Genomic DNA, 22,113 nt, shown 5'->3' with positions numbered 1-22,113 from the left:
TGCATCATATTCGCAGTGAAACAATGAATTAAAAAAAACAATCCATTTATAAATAGCATGCTTAAAAATTCTTAACATCAAAAATTAATTTTAGAATACCAAAAATAATTGCATGTTACATCAAATGTGAGTTTTGAATCTGAGCCAACTGCTGCCAAAATATTTATAAACATTCCTTTTTTCCCTATGGGAACAAACTCAATAACCTCAGGCAGAGCTCAGCTCTCCTCAGACCACGACCGAGGCTCTCTCCTCATGTCTGACAATCAATGGTGGCAAGTTTAAGATTAAGGCTACCGTCATATCAATTCTTTCTTTTAACGGCTATCTGAAATCTAGATAGAGAATCAGGACAGCAGCTCTGTACATCTGCCACATGGACTCCTCTTTGTGCACAGAGGCTCTGGGTACCTGATGGTCAGCTGGAAGTGGAAGTGACCTCACCCCACACGCAGCCCTGAGTGGCTCGGTCCATCATGAGCCTAGGGATGCAAACATGTTCTTAGACCTTGACAGCTTTCTCACATTCAGATTCCCGTCTCTTGGACCCGCAGTATTCTTCCAGGGTGTCATGACAAAACTAGGGGTGCATAGAAGTGTTTCAGCAGAAGCTAGGGGTCAGTGCAAGGAGTGTTCAATCACAGAAAAGAGACGTAAAAAAGACCCCTGGTGACCGGTGGTCACCTCTCTGAGCAGACGTGGGTAGGAGGGGAAGAGCGGCGTTTCTCATCCTCAGCTAGGGGATGCTTTGCTGGGGCAGCAGGGGCGGTCCCATGCTCTGTGTGGTGTGGGGCAGCATCCTCAGCCTCGATCCACTAGATGCCAGAAGTAGTCCCTCCCCAAGTTGTGACAACCAAAAATGTCTCCAGGCATTGCCAAGAACTCTGGGGTTGAGGACCAGTGCTGGGGAGTGGCTGGCACAGGGTCCGGTTCATTTCACATGGACTGACACCACAGCTGCCCTGGGACAGCACCAGGATGCTGAGGGGACAGGCCGCCCCACCCCCCAACCCAGCTCACGCCCAGTGGGCCTCACAGGCAATGCTTTCCTTCACGGGGACCCTTCCTTAGATACTTTTTTCAGTTTCTTAGGCCCCTTATGCCCCAAAAAAGACAGCAGCTTAGGGCCCCCTTCTATATGGCACAAGAGGACTAAACAGGATGCTTCTATACATATTTTCCAAGTCTCCCCACGTGTAACCTTCTTAACCACCCTACCCCACCCCACCCCACCCCACCCCAATAAACTGAGGTGATGAAGGCTCCATCACCTGCAGGACTCACCAGGGTGTTTTACTTCTGAAGGGCCCCCAATAAACATCAGTTTAATATGATCACTGATATTTTACACCCATTGATATTTTGGAATGATAGCACCATCCTCCCCATCACCTTGAATTTAAACTCCTTTCCTTCCATATTTAAGCATCCATCAAAAAAAACAAAAACCAAAAAAAAAATTAAAAATTAAAAAAATTAAAAAAACTGTAGCCTCACAGACGTTAAGTATGATCCTGTTAAGTCATGTGTCGCCTTTCTGGTCCCAGTCCCACAGCGCTACCTCAAGCCTGTGCCTGGGTTCTTAACACACACCTCCCACCAGCCAGCACATTGTTACTGAGGAGCAACCCAACCTTCGCTTAAAAGAGTGCTGCCTTCCTTTGCTTAAAAGCCTTGTGTCACTGGGTCTTAAGAACAAAGCCCCCACCCGCACAGATGGAATTCAAGGGCCTCCCTGGCCCTGGCCCAATGTTCTCCACTTCTCTCTCTGCACACCCACCCCGTCTGACAGAGAGCTGCCGCCTGCTCACAGGTCACTGATGGGGAAAGACCTCCTGTTCCATGTTGTCCCCTCCCCGAAATTTATTCCTGCTCCAGGTCTTTGTCTTGCCAGCCTGGCTGAGAGAATACAGCACATACCAACTCCGACATGAATTCGGCGCTATGCTCGCAAGTTAGGGCTGGTGATTCCAGCTCGCTGGTGCACCGGGACTGCAAGTCGGCACAACCCTCCCTGCTCATGACCTGTGTGTGTATCCATCTGCTCTCCAGGACTGTGTGTGGCTTCCTCCCTCCCTTTCTCCCTTCCTTCCCCCAGAGCATCGAGCAATCTCTTGCATACGGTAGGTACTCAATCAATGCTCACCAAATTGTATTTAAGTGACTTGACAAAAAAGATTTCCCTGCTCTTTGGTTTAGTGCTTATGCCACTCCTGGGACTGCTTCTGAACAAGTATTAGAAAGAAGGGCAGAAGATCATATGTCTCAGTGGGGAAGATTCATCTAGCCCTGTGTGTTAGGCACTGGGAGGATTCTTTCCACTTTAGGCTCCAGAGATGGTCACCAGGTGGTGACAGGGAGCTGGTTGTCTGGGAGGCAGAACAAGCCTTCCTGGGGCAGCTCAAACACTGAAGAGACATTCATTCTCGCATGAAACTGAAGTCTTTTCCCTCCTGCAAATGCCGGCTGTCTGGAGCTAACCAGGTGAACATGACTCCTTCAATAGGATGGGCCTTCTAACAGCTGGAGCCAAGGTTATGGCTGCCTGAAGCATGGTACCCGTTCCTTAAACCTATCTGTCCATATGAGCCACGACTTCTAGCCCTGTCAACATTCTTATCCCATCCATCCTCACGACCATCCTCTGGATGTCTTCCTGTCAGCCAAGACTCCTCTCAACAGAGATCACATCCAATGGAGGACTTCAACCAAGCCCAATCAAGGCCGTCACAAAGGAATTAATCTCTGGAGTTCCCGTCATGGCTCAGCGGAAATGAATCTGACTAGCATCCAAGAGGATGCAGGTTTGATCCCTGGCCTCGCTCAGTGGGTTAAGGATCTGGCATTGCTGTGGCTGTGGCATAAGGCAGTGGCTTCAGCTCCAATTCGACTCCTAGCCTGGGAACCTCCATATGCCACAGGTGCAGCCCTAAAAAGACAACAACAACAACAACAACAAAAAAGGAATTAACCTCTAGTGCAGTACTCCAAACTTGAATCATGACCATATATGACTGAATTCACCTCATTAGCCACAAATCACACTGCTGGCATAGAGTTAATGATTAAACCAGTTTCCAGATCTTCTAAAACTAGTGTTATCTGTTACATGGCCCCCAAACTATACGCATGGACATTATTATAAACAGATAGAATGATAATATTAAACACAAATCAATAAAGCCCTAAATGCAAGGCCTTGCAGGCCTCCCTGCTACATTTTACTACTGACTTTTGAGCCTCAAGGTAATGCATTCAACGGTTTTGCTACGGCAGGGCTTTGTTTTTGTTTTTTAAAGATCTTACAATTCCTCAGGTATGATTTCTAATCTCCAACCCCACCTCCAGCGGAGACCCGAACCAGGACGGCGTGTCTGGATGCACTCACCGTGCACGCAGAGACTCCTGCCAGCTGGAGACACGTCTCAAGGTGGGAAGTGGTTTTCTCTGGTTTGCTTTGCAGAAACTCTCTAATGAGGTCAGCTAGTCTGATGACATGAATTAAGGCCATCCAGGCTCCACAGATACGATAATTCAATTGAGGAGCAACAGGACCTGACTCTCTAAGCAGTAATACGATTTTAGTTCCCAAGTGAATGTGGTGAGCAGAGAACAACTAGATTATCTGAGTCCTGGGGAAGCAGCCAGGGTGCTCGGAACCTGGTTTGCAGGGAAGACAGAGAGGCCAGCCTCTTTTCAGAATGTGCTAAATATAATAAGAAGATGCAGTGATGCTCTGTGGGGCCTTCCCAGGGAAATGAGAAAAGTTTAGCAAACTACCAGGCTTGTATGTTCAAAGGAGTAATGATAGAGGGAAAATTCTGACTAGGAAATTTTTTTTTTCTCTTTTTTTGCCCGCCCTGCAGCATATGGCATTCCTGGGCCAAGGATCAGATCTGAGCTGCAATTGCAACCCATGCCACAGCTGTGGCAATGCCAGGTCTTTTAACCCACTGTGCCGGGCCAGGCATCAAACCTGCATCCTAGTGCTGCAGAGATGCCAATGATCCCATTGTACCACAGCAGGAACACCCTGACTAGGAACTTTTAATGTAAAGTGCTTTCTGTACCTCTGTGAATAGAGAATAATCAAAAATGTATCTTAAACACTTAAGCTCTCTATTACAGCTGGCTAAAGACTCTTGGCAATTAATGGAAATAGTAGCATAATTTAAAACTGTTCAACATGAGAACTTATTTTGAGAGTGCTTTCATTCCATCATCTTTCCAATGAATTTCATCATCTCTAGTGGTTTAGAACTAAGGGTCAAGTATAACACAAATTAAAAACTCAGAATTACACAATTTCGTTTTTGTATTTTTTAAAAAAGCACATATTTCGGGAGTTCCTGCTGTGGTGCAACAGGTTAAGAATTCAGCTGCAGCGGCTCGGGTTGCTGTGGAGGTGCAGGTTCAATCCCTGGCCCAGGAACTTCCATATGCTGCAGGTGCAGTCATAAAAAAAGAAAAAAGAAAAAACCCCACACATTTCAGCATGTTTACAAACAAATGCACGCTTTTAAAACAGGTTCACTCTGGGTTTTCATCTTTTTGTGTAAAAAGTGCTTTAAGCTCACAATCCTGAGTAAATAATTTCTAGGGAAAAAATTCTCCTAACTTCTTGGATTATCTACATTTAAAAATAATACTTAATGGGAGCTCTCTGGTAGCCTAGCAGTTAAGGATTTGGTGTTATCACTGTTGTGGTTCGGGTTCAATTCCTGGTCTGGGAACTTCTGCATGCTGCAAGTATGACAAAAAATAATAATAATACATATTCCCAAAATAAGGCTTGTTAATGGAAACATATCAATGCAGGCTTATTTTAGGTCCAATCACGTCGGAATTCCTTCCTGGTATGGAACAAAAAAAGCTGATGGAAAAGAAACTCTCACTTTTATGGGCAGAAAGAGCCATAGGCGCTGCCTGGATCAGTGTGTGGCTCAAAGATTGCTGTGTGATCTGAAACAGTATTAGAGCCTGACAATATGTAAAGTTCTGGGTTTTGATCCAAGCGCCTGCCATGCTGACGATACTAAGAGGAGGCACTTCACTCACCCTCTCAGAAGCTTGAATAGCATACAGCCCAGGGAGAACCAGTCGGCACTGCTGTCGTAGGCGGTCCCCTTCTGCAGAACCTCAGGAGCCATGTACCCGTGGGTGCCCCTAGGGAGAAGAGGGGATATGAGCGGTTATCAGCGCATGCCCAGCTTATAGAAGATTGCCTGCTCATCGAGAGGCCCACATGCCATTCATCAAACAGCATCAACTACAAAAAAGAGAGAGGGGACAACGGGGCTTCCACCCCTCATGATTCCACCAAGCGTGATTCTATCACACGCACTTCCACCGTGCGTGACTTTACCACACATGATTCTACCGCATGTGCTTCCACCACACGCGATTCCACGAAGTGTGATTCGGCAAAGACCCAATGGGAAATTGACCTTTTCTGTCTTCATTAGGATAGGAATGGATAGAAATAAATTACCATGTGAAATGAATGTGAAGAATGGTTATTCTGTCCCAGAGGGGAAATCTTAACCTTGTTAGTCCTTCCCCACTACAGCTAGGAAGAGCCAAAGGTCTCTAGCCGGCGGTCTCTAGCCCAGCTCCTGTGAGAGGGATAGGGCTGGGGGAGGTAGGGCAGGGGGGATGAACAGGTGACCACCACAGGGCAGTATTAGGGCCCTGGAGGGAATGGGGACAGGCATGCCAGTGCTGAGGACCAGGGCTCGCAACCCCCAACCATGCACAGTCAGTGACAGCCCCCGAGGGAGTAGGGGAGGACTGGGGGTACAAGGCAACAGATAGGGGGAGAGATCATGTGTCAGGCTTGAAGAGCGGCTGACAGGTCAAAGGAGTCTGCTGAGCATATGGGAAGGCGATTTTCAGGAAGCTGAGAAAAAGCACTTGCGGAGTTCCCGTCGTGGCGCAGTGGTTAATGAATCCGACTAGGAACCATGAGGTTGCGGGTTTGGTCCCTGCCCTTGCTCAGTGGGTTAACGATCCGGCGTTGCCGTGAGCTGTGGTGTAGGTTGCAGACGCGGCTCGGATCCCGCGTTGCTGTGGCTCTGGCGTAGGCCGGTAGCTACAGCTCCAATTCAACCCCTAGCGTGGGAACCTCCATATGCCGCGGGAGCGGCCCAAGAAATAGCAACAACAACAACAACAACAACAACAAAAAAAAGACAAAAGACAAAAAAAAAAAAAAAAAAAAAAAGCACTTGGGAGGACAACCATGTATGAAGAATATGTACTGTCTGCAACTCAAACCCGTTCCCGGTCGGTCTGTGACTCCAAACCCCTCCTTAAAGACCTCAGTGCACACTGTTCTAGGAGCAAGAGAAGGCTCATGGGGAACTTTCAAAGATGTAGGCTGAAAGGGCCCAGGAAAAGCCATTATCTGTACCTCGTTCCCATTCCTCATTGATTTTCTTCACTGAGAGAACGGGTGATAAAATATCAGCTGCTGCTATGAGGACATGGAGTAATGGGCTTAGGACAGTGCCGGCTCTTAAAAAGAATTGAGTCCATCTTAGGGACCTTATGCTCTATTCTTACGTTATTACAATCATTTTTAACCTGCTTATGCTCAGAAACAGTGAGAATCTGCTCAAGAAGAGTGATCCTGGGCCTGGTACCTGCTCTGCCTCAGAGTTCTATCTTTTCTCAAATAGTGAAAATGAGTATTGGTTCATCACTTGGAAAAGCTCCACCATCCAGAATCCAGAGTTTGACAATGTGAGGTCAGCAAGCCACACTGTGAGAATGCCAGAGATTTCCATAAGGGGCACTCCAGCCATTTTCTGGGAAGGTTTCATTTCAGTGGTGCTGGGAAAACCTTTGTGGTGACCTTTTTAACCTGAGATTCCTGGATCAAAACCCAGTCCTGAGATGGGAAGATCTCCACAAGGATAAATACGTGGAGTTAGGGGTTCCCATTGTCCCTCAGTGGGCTATGAACTCAACTAGTATCCATGACACAGGCGTCGATCAGTGGGTTAAGGATCCAATGTTGCCATGAGCTGTGGTGTAGGCTGGCAGCTACAGCTCAGATTGGACCCCTAGCCTGGGAGCCTCCGTGTGTTGCAGGTGCGGTCCTAAAAAGCAAGAAAAATAAAAAAGCAGGGTTAACACAGATCATATCTCTCAGCTGATGATCAGGACACAGAGCAGATCCTTGGACTGCCTGCCGCTGCAGGTTTCCTGCTTCTCTACACAGCAGCTCCTAGTGCTTCCTGATGCTTCCCACTGAGGATCTGTGCTATTTACTCTGAAAGAACACTCGAACCTTTGAAGACACTGTGACAGGAGATAGAGCTTTGTGTTCTTGGAGAAAATAAGCTGGTACTCAATTAGTCACTGACAATCTGTTCAGTTCCAAAATCAAAGTTTTTCTTTGTCGTGTCGTGGCTGTTCCATGGTTAACCTCAGTTTATATGAATAATTTGATTCCATCATTAAACGGACTGAGTCTAAGCCTAGATCGGGAACCAACCACAACACCACTTTGCAGATGAACAGCGCTAGACAAAGTGCTCGGATCACACCTAAAGCTTTGCAAAGACGGGAGAAACCCAGTCTAGGGTAAAATCCTGGCCACAAATCTTCAATCTAGTGTCAAGTCAATCATCTCAAAGCCTGGGGAATTTGGACATATCATAAGGGATCAAGCTTTGGAGATGGGCAGGTTGGATTTTAATTCTAGCCCCATGATGTGCCTGGCATGTGACTTGGTTCAAGTTACTTATTTACAGAAGTTTCTCTGAACTTCAGTGTCCATCCTGTAAAAAGTAGGTAATTATACCCATGGCCTATGGGGGCTTTTGTGAAGATAACAGCATATTCAGAGCAGCCAGCCATGCATGCCTGGGATGTCAACATTCAACCAACTAATGGTGCGGGTGCTGAGGCTGCTGGTTCCAGGAAGTTAGGGAGCCCTTCTGGCTTGGTCCCCCCTGCAGAGCTATGCCCTGGCACACAGCAGGGTTAAGTAAATACTTGGTACTTGAAGGAGTTGACTTCACCCTCACAACCAACTGCCACGGAAAGTAAACTGCACTGTTACCTCCTCTTTGCAGAGGAGAAAAATAAGGCTGACGCCATGAGGAAGCAGGATTCAAACCCACATCTGCTGACTTGAGAGCCTTTGTTCTCAGCTATAACATACCTCCTCTGCTTAAAAACATAGTAATCCATTGTGCATTTATTTTTTTCAAGTAGTGGCTTAGAGATCACTGTTTAAACATGGAAACCAAACCTCCCAATCCTCTCCCTTTACAGACCTATTCAGATACGGACCAAAGCCCACCCTTCAGAGCTGATGTGTGAATTGCATTTGGAAGAGGATGAGGCCCTATAAGGATATAAGCAACCCCCCATCTTAAAGTTAATTCCTTCTGAGATTAACTTTTAGGAGCTCTTGGATTCATAGTGAGTTGTGACTACACTAAATTGAAGACATTAGCATACCAAATAGCTGTGGCATTAAAAATTCAAATGACTCTCTTAAAAATGTCTGATGAACTCCCTGGGAGAAGCTGATAGAACCACAGGTTCTGGCCTCATAATTGTCAAGTGCTGGCAAAAAGCTAAGGCTTTTATCACCCTATCCCAGATTCTGCACATAGAGAGAACCGTGTTTACAGAAATGCTGCTGTTTGCCATTAACATCTGATCAGAGCTTTAAATGGCAATTCTAATTAACGCAGCCTGTCATAAAGTACTGCAGTTTTAGAACCACTTTATTTCTAGTCCCACCCAAAAAAAAAAGAAAAAAGAAAAAAAAGGATGTATCGTTTATTTTCTGCATGGATGCATGAAATGAGACTCTTGGGAGTTACTTCAAGACTATTCAACACAGGGATGAATGTTAGCTCAAGATACACAATAAAATGTAATTTTAAAAGATTCATTGCTAAGACTGATATATTGAAAAAGAAAATAAGCAAAAGTCATGTTTTTCCACAAACTGCAAACTTGGCCATACTTTCACGCAAATACACTGATACCAGAGAGACGGGAATGAAAACCAGTACATATTCTGTTCTGCTTCTGCTGTGACCCAGGACAGCCACTTCATCTTCCTGATATCAGTTTAACAACCCAGATTCGGGAATTAGTGTCAAAAGGCATGGAGCAAGCACGGCCACACTGGGAGCAGCTGAGGGCCCACTGAGGGGAAGGTGTGGCCAAAGGCCATGGCATCAGGGAGCTTCCTCTGCATGGTTGTTTAGAGAACAGAGGTAACATTGAAATCTAACAACATGACCTGCGTTAAAAGCTTGAACTGCAAGGAGATGACTTTTTTTTTTCATTAAAAGAACTTCTTAATTTCTTTCAGAAAAAAAAAAAAAAAGCTGTCTTGAAAAAGAAGAAAAAGTAGATGGAAAGAAAAACTTGACCTGCAGGCCTTCCTTGGAGAGTTCTATGCTGCTGCCTGTGCACCTTCTTCGGCACACAAGCTTTCAGGGGTTTGTCATGACCTCTACCTTACAGACGAAGAGACTGAGGGTCAAGCAGGTACACTGACAGCCTGAGGCTCCCACTGCCAGCATGGACTCTGGCCTGAGGCTGAGGCCCCTATCTTTCCCTGAGACCACCCTGCCCCTGGGTGGCTACATCGTGGGTCCCTGAGTGTTCCCACGACCACCCTTGTCTCCTTCCTCACAGCCTGGCTGAGGCGACTTTCCCCTGGCCTGGCACTGCCACATAATGAAAATTACTGCTGGCGAGAAAAACTGGAGGAACAAATGACCATGTCATTTGACCACATCTCTTTACTGAGTAAACGGGTCACGATGGGAAATGACAGTGAACAGGGTTCATGTTCTACTCACACGCTCGCATGCGGCTTCTTTTTAGAAAAATCGCAGGCAAGACCAAGGTCTGATATCCTAACGTGTCCGTGCTCATCCAAGAGGATATTTGCGGGCTGAAACAAAAGAGAAAACCATCTTCAAGAATCCCCAAGGTATCTTGGCAGCTTTGAACTTCTAAAGCTATGGGCACTTGATGTCTATTATTTTTATCATAGCTCATCCCTAAACTCGAATTCTAGCATTAATTATGTTATCACACCCAAGTAGCGCATGTCTCATGTTAGTGTCACGGCGGGAAAGCAGTAATGACAGATGGGAAGGATTCTACTCATTTGACAATGAAACACAATGAAACACAGGGTGGGTAACATGGGAGGGTGAAGACCACTGTTCATTAGGGTTCAAGTATTTCCTTTTTTTACGGCAAAAACGGCCATCCAGCCGGAACAGGCAGTCTTTCCACAAAGGGAGGGAGCCCACCGGCCCCTTGGCCTCTGTGACCCCCTTAGCACTTTGGAGAATGAAGCCATGAAACACAGCAGAGAAAAGATCCTTGTAAGGATCTACAAACGAGTGACCTAAGAAATCAAACTATTCCATGGGGCCACACTAATCCCGATAAATGTCATTTCTGTTTATTAGGACATCATCAACAGAGGGCCCCAAATATGATTTTGACCACAACTCTGATGAAATGTATCCATTCAGATTAGATTTGGTCAGCCTAATCACGGAAAACAAAGCTCTTCTCCCTAATATACATTGAATTATAGTCATCTTGATATTTTTCTGCTGGAGATCAACTATTGTTTTGCTTGAAATAAAAATAATAGCATGCCATTATAAACTTGAAGCATGAATAATCATGAGTGACTAGAATTAAGTTTGAATAGAAATTAGATAATACCATTGCCTACTAAATAGCTTAGAAAACAAAAATACTGCATCAAGATGATTAGAAACCGGTTATAGATTTAAATTGAAATATATTACAATAGTGTTTCATGGGCCTTTAGCATGTATTTTATTCTTCTGTAAAATTCGTATGAGGAAATAAAATGTCATATGCCAACCAGTGTCTAATTATTTCTAATTTGATGAAAACACATTTTTTTCCCTTCTTTGTGCTCATATGAAGGCTAAGGGAGTAATTCTTTAAACTTGCAGAGAGCTTTAAAAGTTACAAAGACTTGTGATTCTCAGACAAAGACATTTTAGATTCTCAGAAGGCAACCTTAAGAAGCTATTCAAAACAAATCAGCTCTGGGAGCTCCCTGGTGGTCTAGTGGTTAGGATTCAGCACTTTTACTGCTGCAGCCGAGGTTCAGTCCCTGATTTGGGAACTGAGATCCTACATCAAGCTGCTGCATGTGACGGTAAAAAAAAAAAAACACGAAAAAAAAATTAAACAGGAGTTCCCGTTGTGGCTCAGGGGTAACGAACCCAACTAGTATCCATGAGGATGTGGGTTGGCCTCGCTCAGTAGATTAAAGATCCAGCATTGTTGTGAGCTGTGGTATTGGTCGAAGACTAGGCTTGGATCTGGCATTGCTGTGGCTGTGGTGTAGGCTGGCAGCTACAGCTCTGACTTGACCCTTAGCCTGGGAACCTCCACATGCCTTGGGTGTAGCCCTAAAAAAAGAGAGAGAGAGAATTAAACATAACAAAACACAAGCTCCTTAGAGAAAGGAACATCATCTGTACATTTCAGTTGGTTAACTTGGGTTCAATTTAAGAAGGAATCTGAGAGAGGAGACAAATACACTGTCCTGGAGTCTTCTCATCTTGGGAAGTTACTATACTTATGATTTTTCTTCTTACCATTATTTATACCTTTATATTTCTACATGATAATTTCTATAATTTATCAGGTCTCTTTTCCTCTCTATCCCCATCTTCATACTGCTGGCTAGATGAATATCCCCACAGATGTACTGAGCAAACTCCCAGCTCCCTCCTTAATGCAAAACCCAGGACAAGCATCATGTCTGGGATGGAAAAATTCAGAACGTACGTATTTCATTTGTAAAGAATCCAGTAAGATTTTAAAGAGAACCATAATGAAAAAGCCCAGGCATGGCAGACAGGGATCTAAAAATCTGTTAGTGATTTTTTTTTTAAGGCAGTCTCAAAACAATCTGAGGCTCCAAGAGTGGTCTTTGGGGAAAATTCTGCAGCTGTCAGCCACTCCACCCCAGCTGGTCAGCCCTGCCTCAGATGAGTTATGATTCAGTCATTCTACGTGTTGGTTCACCAGCAGATACGTCCCATGAGATGTCTGTTCTCTGCCTGTTCACCTTGGTACATCTCCTGCTTACACACAGCACTAGGGTCAAACCAATTGCTCAGTGAACATTAATGGAATTACAATCAATTATAAAATAGGTGACACCCAAAAAAACCCTTCCCTTTCTTTTCATGATTTAAGCAACAAAAATTTCTGAGTTGGTATATGTGCTGCACCAGGTGCAGAGGTGATGGAGACCAGTAGGATGGACTTGATTCTGAGAGTTTAGAGTCTGAAGGAGACAGACATCACACAGGTGATGACTTTATCAGGGCTGAGATGGACATGACCACAACGTAGCATCTCCTGCACAGGTCCCAGCTACAGAGTCTGTCAAACAGCCTTACCTTCAAGTCTCTGTAAACGACAAACCGATTATGCATGTGCTCTAGCCCCAGGATGATTTCGGTAGCGTAAAACCGCATCTCCTTCTCAGAAAACACCCCATGCTGTGAAAGGTGATAGTGCAAATCGCCCCCTGGAGTCAGAGATGTGGAATTTAATCCAGTGTGTTAATTTAAAGGGAAGAAAAATTACTGTTAGGCTAGTCAATAAAGCTAGGATACAGTCGATAAAGGTAAACTATGCTACTGGTTTGTCTATTTATCTAATTGTTTTCTGTAATTTGACAAAACACTTTTAAAATTACACAGAAGGAGTTCCCATTGTGGCGCAGTGGAAGCAAATCCAACTAGGAACCATGAGGTTACAGGTTCGATCCCTGGCCTCGATCAGTGGGTTAAGAATCTGGCATTGCTGTGACCTGTAGTGTAGGTGACAGATGCGGCTCAGATCCTGCATTGCTGTGGCTGTGGCATAGGGTGGCACCTGCAGCTCCGACTGGACCCCTAACCTGGGAATTTCCATATGCTGCAAGTGTGGCCCTAAAAAGCAAAAAAAAAAAAAAAAAAAAAAATTAAAAACATAAAAATTACAGGGAAAACTCAAACATTGGGAAGCCTTAGATGCAACAATGGCTGGAACAATATAAAACAAAGCCACCGTCCTCTGATCAGTTTCACAGCTCCCAGACACACCATCACAGAGGGTGGGGTTGGGGGTGGGGAGGATCAGCGACTCTGCTTTGATCACTGGAGTCCTGTCTCATAACTGAGTCGACCCACATTGCGACCCAGTAGACGGCTTAGCAAGTTGCTCTGTGGACAACAAATAAGGAAACAAAACACACACATTGACAATGTTGGTAGATAGTTGATAAAGCAAATAAGTAAAAGTTTAATTGATAAAACCCAGGTGATGGGGTTTTGAGTGTCCCTGGTAAAATTCTTTCCATAGTTTTGAAATTTTTCACAACAAAATGCTGGAAAAAGTAAATCATCACATGACCTCAAGTTATAGAGACAGAAAATGCCAGCAACAGGGTAATGTTCTCATAAACTACAAAGGAAGAGCCTCCATTGATCTACAAAGGTTCATGTGTGTCCAACTTCACTGCCCTTGATTTGAGAAGTATCTTCCTGTTCACACAAACATATTCCTGTATAGGCTCTATCAGTCGAAATATAAAAGATCTCCAGCACTGCTGAAGGCTTCTGCATGTCTGTCCCAGGCAGTCTGTCGGCTCACAGCCCCTGATTAGACCAAGGGGATGCTATTTCAATTTCTCCCACCATCAATTAGTTTTGCCAGCTATGAAAGTCACAGAAATAGAGCCATGCAGGGTATATGCTGCTGCATGTGGCTTCTTCTGCTCATTGTTGTGTCTGTGAAATTCCTACACGCTGTTTTTTGGGGGTTTTTTTGTTTGTTTGTTTTTGGGTTTTGTTTTTTTTGTTTTTTTTTTTTTTTTTGTCTTTTTAAGGGCTGCACCCATGGCATATGGAAGTTCCCAGGCTAAGGGTCCAATTGGAACTGTAGCCACCGGTTTATAATATAGCCATAGCAACACCAGATCTGAGCCGTGTCTGCAGCCCACACCACAGCCCACGGCAACAATGGACCTTAACCCACTGATCGAGGCCAGGGATGGAAACCATGTCCTCATGGATGCTAGTCAGGTTCGTTACCACTGAGCCACAAGGGGAACCTCCTGGATAAATCTGATTTTAATTCAAACACTCAAACCGTATTATTAAAATTTCAAGTGAACTTCCAAAAAGGTATTGCATTCGTTGAACTGTAAGCCTTTTCATTTCTGTTCTTTTTACTAAAAATGCTTTCAATATATACATGTCACTTTCTAGAAACTGCTTTCTAGCCAAAACTCTTTTTGTATTCTTTGGGTCATCATTCACAGTTTAAAAGATCAATGTACAGTGGATCAGGGCTAAAGGTACAGAAGATTAGGCTAAAATCTGTACTGGCCAAAAGTTGGTTCTTCAAAGTGTTTTGTTGTTGTTGTTGTTTGGGGTTTTTTTGCTTTTAAGGGCTACACCTGTGGCACATGGAAGTTCCCAGTCTAGGGGTCAAATCGGAGCTGTAGCTGCCGGCCTACACCACAGCTCACGGCAGTGCCGGATCCTTAACCCACTGAGAGAGGCCTGGGATTGAACCTGTGTCCTCATGGATGCTAGTCAGATTTGTTAACCACTGAGCCACATGGGAAATCCTGCAAGTAGTTTTTAAATACATTTCTACCTTTGGCCTATATACCTTTCATTCCTAAAGCTGAGGGCCAGAAACAAGCTGACTAAAAGTCCAGGCCAGCTGCAGTCTAGAAAATCAAGTTTCACTGTGTTTTAAGTATTTCATGGAAATCTTTTCTAGAAAATGCTACTTCCTGAGGAGAGACTGGGAGGGCCAGAGGAAAATGCCAGTCAATGTTTTTAAATGAATTTTAACTGCTGATTGAAGAGTAAAAGGTTTCCTTAAACTTCATGGGGAATCTAATTATCTGAAAAACCCAAATGGCCAGTCTGTCTGGAGCAGTGCATGCTAAGACCGAACATCATGGCACAGTTTCAGTGCATTCAGACATGCCAAGTATTCCTTACCATTCATCAGATCCAAGATGAAGCAGAGTTTATCTGGAGTATGGAAGGCATAAGTCATACAGACAATGAAAGGACAATCCTAGAGTTAAAAAAAAAATACATAAGAAAAGCAAAAGCTGTTCTGGAAAACATATCTACTACCAAACACCATCTACACATTTTTTTTTTCAATCCATCCTATTGCCCTGTGCATGAAACACAGACCCCTACGTGGTAGCTTTAACAGACACAGTGAAGTGGGTCTGGTTCCATGATAAAATTCATGCAGACACAATATTGCTAACTGGAGCAGATGAACTCAAAGGTCCTGTCACTCTGATGCAATCATGACTCTTCTACCTTTATCTTCTTCAAAAGACTAAGACTCGACACATAAAATAATGCTGCTTGCTAGTCTATTTGTTGGTCTACATTTTGGTTCTGGCTACTCAAATATCCATTTCAATCTCTGATTCTCAAGTTGGAAGAACCATACCACAGGGGAAAATGTTATCTGTATTACTGTCTTGAAACCCTGAGAATGAAAATGGAATTAAATTAGCTTTTGAAAGTGGAAAAATACACCAGGGTTGAGGATCGCATAACCCAATTGTAAAGATGTCAATTTTCCCCCAAATTAATCTATAGATTTCATGTACTCTTAATTAAAATGAAAATTGATGAACTGATCCCAACATTTATGTGGAAATGTAAATGGCCAAGAAAAGTTCAGATACTCTTGAAGAAAAAAAAGCTGGAAAACTCATTGTGCTAGTTATCAAGAGTTATGATAAAGCAACAGTAATTCAGTGTGAAACTAGCCCAAGGACAGACAAATAGACTGGTAGAAGAGAACAGAGAATTCTGAAGTAGACCCATGTAAATGGTAACTGATTTGTAATTAAGAGACACAGCAGGGTGAAGAAAAAGCATGACCTTTCCAATCAATGATGCCAGGGAAAGAAGCCATCTGTAGGATAAAATGTGAGCATTCACCCCTACCTCACACCACATGCTAACATCAACTACAGGTGGATACAGACTAACAGTCAAGCAAGAAAGCTTCTAGAAGAAAACCAAAGAGAACATCTTCAGGATATTAAGCTAAAGATTTTCTGTGTGTGTGTGTGTGTGTGTGTCTTTTTAGGGCTGCACTCGTGGCATGTGGAGGTTCCCAAGCTAGGGGTCTAATTGGAGCTGTAGCTGCTGGCCTACACCAGAGCCACAGCAACTCAGGATCCGAGCCATGTCTGCGACCTACACCACAGCTCATGGCAACGCTGGATCCTTAACCCCCTGAGCAAGGCCAGGGATTGAACCCGCAACCTCATGGTTTAGTTGGATTCGTTTCTGCTGCGCCATGACTGGAACTCCTTTTTTTTTTTTTTTTTTTGAAGATTTTCTTAAATAGGCCACAAAAAGCACTGGTGATAAAAATACTGATGAGCAAGACTAAAATAAAATTAAGAACTTCTGTTCTTCAGAAGACATCATTAAGGGAGTAAAAAGGCAAGTCACAGAATGGGAGAAGATATTTATAATCCATAAATACACAAAGTACTTACATCTAGAATATATAATATCTATATATTATAGAATATACAATATTAGATTACATAATATTTATATATTCTATAATATCTAGACTACATAAAGAACTCTCATCAATCAATAAAGAAAAAAGCAAACAACCCAATAGAATAGTAACAAAACAATAATAATAATAGAGTAGGCATTTAACATTAGGGAGTATCAAATGGCCTGGAAGCCTACAAAAAGATGCTAGACCTTAGTTATTCCCAAAAAAATGTAAATTAAAAAGCATAATGTATCATCACTAAAACCCACAAGAATGGCTAAAATTAAAAAGACAGACAATACCAAGTGTTGCAAAGGAGTTACTGGAACTACCAACATGGTAGCTGGGAAAGTCCAATGGTACAACCACTTTCACAAGATGTTTGGTGGTATCTGCTAAAGCTGACCACCACCTGCAAGCCCTATGAGCAGCATTTCCACCTCAGGGTATTTATGTAACAGCAATCTGTACTTATGTGCACCAACGGACCTTGTGACAATGGTCCTCACAGCACTATTCAAAATAGCCCATGCCAGGAAATAACTGCCATGTCTACCAATATTAGGACTGAAACATGAATTGTGGCACATTTCTACAATGGAATACTAGAGAGCAGGGGTCACCAAGCTTTTTCTGCAAAGAGATAGAGAGTAGATATTTTAGGCTTTGCAGGCCCCATCCAGTCTCTGTTTGCTTCTTTTCTTGACAATCCTTTAAAAATGGAAAAACCATTCTTAATCCATGTGCTGTGAACAAAAGCCAGATTTGGTCCCTGGGCCACACACATGGCTCGCTGGCCCCTGCTCTTTAGCTACAGAAGGTGCTGTTGCTATGAGCAACGATGCAGTGCATCTTGAGAGCAACATGGAGTGAGAGAAGCCAAACACAAAGAGAGTACATTGTATGTAAAGTTCCAACAAAGGCAAAGCTAAATTACAGTGCTAGACATCTGGGTAGTAGTTAGCTTGGGTGTGGGGTGAGTGATTAGCTGAAAGGGGCACAAAGAGACTTCTGGAACACTGATAACTCTCTCACTTGATCTGGGGGCTAGATACCAGCATGCGTTCCTTTATGAAAATCCATCGGTGCCACACTAGATCTTGTACTAGGTCCATGGAGATAAATATACAGTGTATGCTCGCTTCTCAACTGATTCGAATAATGGCATCAAATATCAATGTCCGCTTTCCTACCAGAAATAATTATTAAATTCCACAGAAAATATTCAAATTTCAACAGAATAATCTGTAAACAGAATTCGCCTTGTTCTAACCTCTAGATTCAGGGCACACTGACAAACTTAACACATTCCTATATATTCAAGATTCATAAACTTGAATGCGGTTTTCACAAATCTTCTAGGGGAAATTACTCCAGAGCGAACTATAAGATTCATTTTGTGGCTACCTAGTTTTCCTTAGAGTTCTGTTGAGATGGTGTTGATGTTTACTAATTTCAAGACTTATTTTGCTTTAAATAGGTAAAATAAAGGTGCTAGACTTTATGTTAAAAGCCACGCGGTTCTTGCGGGGGAGGAGAACTTCCTTCTTGGAACCCCACTAGAGTTTCACCAGACCTTGCCACAGTCGGCTGCAGATGGCTCATTCTGCTCCAAATGTCATGCTACTGCCTTTACGGGGTTCCCCACATACTCCAGTTCCTGATCTGATGAGCAATTCATTTGGAGAGCAGAGGAGCGGGTGGACCAGGAACTTAGTAAAGTCCACATCTTTCCCAGCCTGAGAAAGCAACTCTGCTCACTCCATCCAGGGGACTAAGAGATCCTGGAAAGGGGGGATTTCTAAACATGATGGGGTATGTTCCTTCTAAGGACAACCCCAAGAAAACAGCAAATGGTCAAAGTGCAGTTAAGATACTATGTTATTAAGATGGGATGTGAATTGCAGATCTAGAATCATAAGCTACCTGAGTAGGAAGCACTTTAAAAAAAAAAAAAAATCACTTGGTCCAACTTCTTTAAAGACAAGGAAACGCACCCCCCACCTGGCCCGCCCCAAAGGAAAATGACTTGCCTCAAGTCACAAAGAAATTTGGTAGCCAGTCAAGAGTCAAACCCCAAGACTCCTGACCCTCTCCAGAGTCATTCTAGGTTATGCTACTTGCAAAGGCAAGGTTTCTACAGCATTGAAAAGTAAAAGCTCAGTTAAAGGGATTGGACTTGGTTACCTCTACAGAACATGCTGACCACAATCCTTCAACTCTCAGGCCCTGAGCAGATGCCACCCTGGGTCTTGGGTGGAATCTGAGACACACAGAACTGAAGACGGATCCATGAGGAAAACAGGCAGCAGTGAAATGATGGTGTTCGTACAGTTTCAAAGATAATTATGGTTAAGATGTTCTGCTTTGATTACAAACTCAAGACAGATAAGACCCAGGGGTTTTTTACAGGTGGATCCTTAAATAAAAGCTCCTTAGCAAGGAACTGTCTCCTTTGATTTCTTACCTAGTGAGCAAAACATCTCGCCTGTTGCAGGAGCTCCGTATGAGACAGTGAGGAAATAGATCACAAAGTACTCCTTCAGAAAATTTCTCCACACTGCAGTCAGAGGACCCGTTTCAGATTGGCAAGGCTTATCATGTTATGTAAGGTTTTTTTTTTTTGAAAGCTTCAATACTGCCCCAGAAAGCTCTGTCTGGCCTGGCTTCTGTCTGCTTCTCCACCCAGCTTCTTCCTGTGGTCCTCACCCCATCCCTGAAGACCCCAGATATGCCAGCCTTCTGCGAGTCGCCAAAGCTCAGGACCCACACACACCCCAGAGGGGCCTTTGTTGACAACATCTCCCCTCTGGTGAATGCCTTCCAAGCACTGTGGACCTGTCTTTTGTAGCTCTTGCCCTGTGGTCCAACCATCCATACATTCCCAAGGTTGTGTGAACAAGTACCACCTTCTCTCACTCCAGGCAGTTCTTGTAAGAGCAAGGACCAAACTTGGACTTCAGGACCCCTGTCTGGTAGCGAGGTGCCCACCACAATCCAGGTACTCAAGCACATTCCAGGAATGAACGAGCAACACGTCTCATGAACTGTAAGTGACTTAATGAATGAAGGTGCTGCTGCTCCTCCCAGTTGTGGCCATACCATCCTAACTCCCTTTTCATTATCCCAAAGTTACAGAATAAAACTGGGACTAGCATGTCCTACCATCTCTATGGGGGATGATGAGTAGGAATCTTCATTTTAAGACTGAAAAACAATCCTCTGGTAAAAAGAAAACTGATGGGGGCCTGTGGTTCATCTTCACACCAACACCTTAGGAAATCCTGTTGACGCAGGCTGCTCTTAAGTGTCACCTGATGAGGCAATTTTAAACTAAAGATTACTTACATCCTGTAACTGTGGCTTTTGAAGAGCAAAAACAATTCTAAGTAATTTTACTACAGTTCTTTTGGTTAAATTCTGTACTTAAAATGCTAAAAGGTCTGGATATATTTGAACAACAACAAAAAAATAAACCATTCTTTTAAATTAGTTCGAAGCAGTAGCCCAATATAACCTCAATCTTTCATTTATTCTCTTATGGGCAGCCCAGTGAGGAAGTCTACAACTGCTTCACCATGCTCCCCCTCACCTGGATAAAACATAAAAATGCCACACGAAAGTTAAAATTGTATGAATACTTTTCCAACACCAAATTTTTTTCCCACAGGGTATCTTGTGAATAAACAATCAGGGCTTTGAGATAATGGATTAAAAATTAATATTTTACTTAAAAACTGCAGTAAGCATACACCCATTTCTGAAATGAAGACAGGTATTTCCAATAGATCTTAGAAGCCAATATCATTCACGCTGATTCCAACACAGTGCCGGCAACTCAGATACCACTGAATCAGTTAAAATCCTGGTCATGCCCACAGAAGAAGTCTTATTTGAAATGCTTAATGTCCATACGTTGGCAGGTGGAGGCACATCATTACAGATTATTTATAGCGATGGCATTTTCGTTTGTTACAGTTGAGCTAAATTATGATATTCTTTGGCTTCAAGAGCAAATAGCCTTTCTAAAACCACTTAAAGCTAATGATGCTAGAATAACATAAACCACAGTACAACGAATATAGATAAATTTGATAAACAAAATATGGAGCCAGCAAAGTGATGAGAAAGGAACACTAGGAAGGTCTAAGAAGTCCAGGGACTTTGGGCAAGGAAATTATGTCTCTAGGTCTCAGGTTCCTTGCTTAATAGCTGAAAGGAATTCTTTGAGTCACTAGTAAGATTCAAGTCTTTCAGATCCTCTTGGTGAAGATGATCTTATTTAGAACCCAGCTATGAGTGTTGAAGCCCCATCCAACTCCCCACCCCGCCATGGCTCACTTGCATATAAATCTTCCTACTTGGTGTTCAACATTAAATTCACCTGTGAGTACCACAGCTTGGGTCTGGTCACTCCACGCTCATTTCACTCATTTCCTTCTAGACCCTGACCCCCCTGGCTTCCTCTGAACCTTGGACAGCAGGCCTGCTGGGGCACATGGGCAATGCCCAGGTTTCTGGGATGGTGGGTTTTTCTGGATGTCTTTATATACATCTGTACAAGTAAATAAAAGCCAAGGTCTTGATCCTGGGTAATACAATTAACAGAAAAAGGAATCAGAATGGGGACACTGCTCTGCAGGTCAAGGTGACCAAGGGTAAAAGCTGGCTTTTATATATGCTGAGCTAAAAATGACAGCATGGCATACAAATAATACATCCACCAGGCAGAAGTGTAGTGCTGGAAATGGGAAAGACAAGAATCCACAGCAGCTAAGAAAGAATAGCAAGTGGGGAGAAGGAAAGATCCCCTCCAAATGAAACACTGACTGGGCAGCACCCCAAAGGGACAACTTGGGTTTAACTAAGCCAAGGCGCTTCCTCTCTGTTTGTGAAGGACAGGAGTACGTTTCTCTTCCTTCTTCTCCTCTGGGTTAGTCCTTCTTGGTCATGCAGTCATTTCATAATTATATTCAAGTGACTTTTTTGTCATTCATATGACTATTTTCTACCACCTCTGAAACCACATTCCTCAAAGAAGGACATCATAAATGTGCACCAAGGGGACAAGTCATAGGTATGCACAGTGATGGTTGCTAGTACTTTCCTAATTCTCTGGTGCAGTGGGTTAAGAAGCCAATCGCAGCAGCTCAGGTCACTGTGTAAGTGTGGGTTCTATTCCCAGCCTGGCACAGTGGGTTAAAGGATTGCCACAGCTTCAGTGTAGGTCGCAGCTGCAGCTCAGATTCAATCCATGACCCGGGAACTTCTGTATGCCTCGGATACAGCCGTTGAAAGAAAGGAGGTAATATCTGAATTACGACTTAAATTAACTGAATGCTGCTGCTCCCTGCTATAAATTCTAATCCCTCAAATTGGCTAGCTGCATAATTCACAGGGGGTGGGGGGAGGCCGTATTTTAAATAAATTGTCCTGATATAGAAAAACAAATAAATTTTTTCAAAAAATTGCTCAAAATTGAATACTTAC

The 22,113-nt window shown here is 43.5% G+C and overlaps 1 protein-coding gene and 1 long non-coding RNA gene across 4 annotated transcripts in view; both read right to left on the bottom strand.

Moving 5' to 3' along the window:
• Positions 1-22,113, bottom strand: part of GRK3 (G protein-coupled receptor kinase 3) — a 140,372-nt gene that overhangs the window by 25,250 nt on the left and 93,009 nt on the right. For all 3 annotated transcript variants that reach the window (XM_001924379.7, XM_021073437.1, XM_013982990.2), the window contains 4 exons: positions 15,066-15,144; positions 12,459-12,589; positions 9,843-9,937; positions 5,059-5,166 (listed from right to left, as the gene is read on the bottom strand). In XM_001924379.7, the coding sequence (XP_001924414.2) occupies positions 5,059-5,166; positions 9,843-9,937; positions 12,459-12,589; positions 15,066-15,144 (413 nt within the window). The remainder of the gene's footprint in view (positions 1-5,058; positions 5,167-9,842; positions 9,938-12,458; positions 12,590-15,065; positions 15,145-22,113) is intronic.
• Positions 16,419-22,106, bottom strand: LOC110256776. The gene is made up of 2 exons (XR_002338736.1): positions 19,789-22,106; positions 16,419-19,183 (listed from the first exon to the last, which is right to left on the bottom strand). It is a non-coding gene; the product is annotated as an uncharacterized LOC110256776 (long non-coding RNA).

This window comes from Sus scrofa, chromosome 14 (assembly GCF_000003025.6).
Source record: "Sus scrofa isolate TJ Tabasco breed Duroc chromosome 14, Sscrofa11.1, whole genome shotgun sequence".
In the NCBI taxonomy this organism is placed as follows: Eukaryota; Metazoa; Chordata; class Mammalia; order Artiodactyla; family Suidae; genus Sus; species Sus scrofa.
Note: the sequence above shows the minus strand (reverse complement) of the source record. Positions and strands in the feature narration are given on the sequence as shown.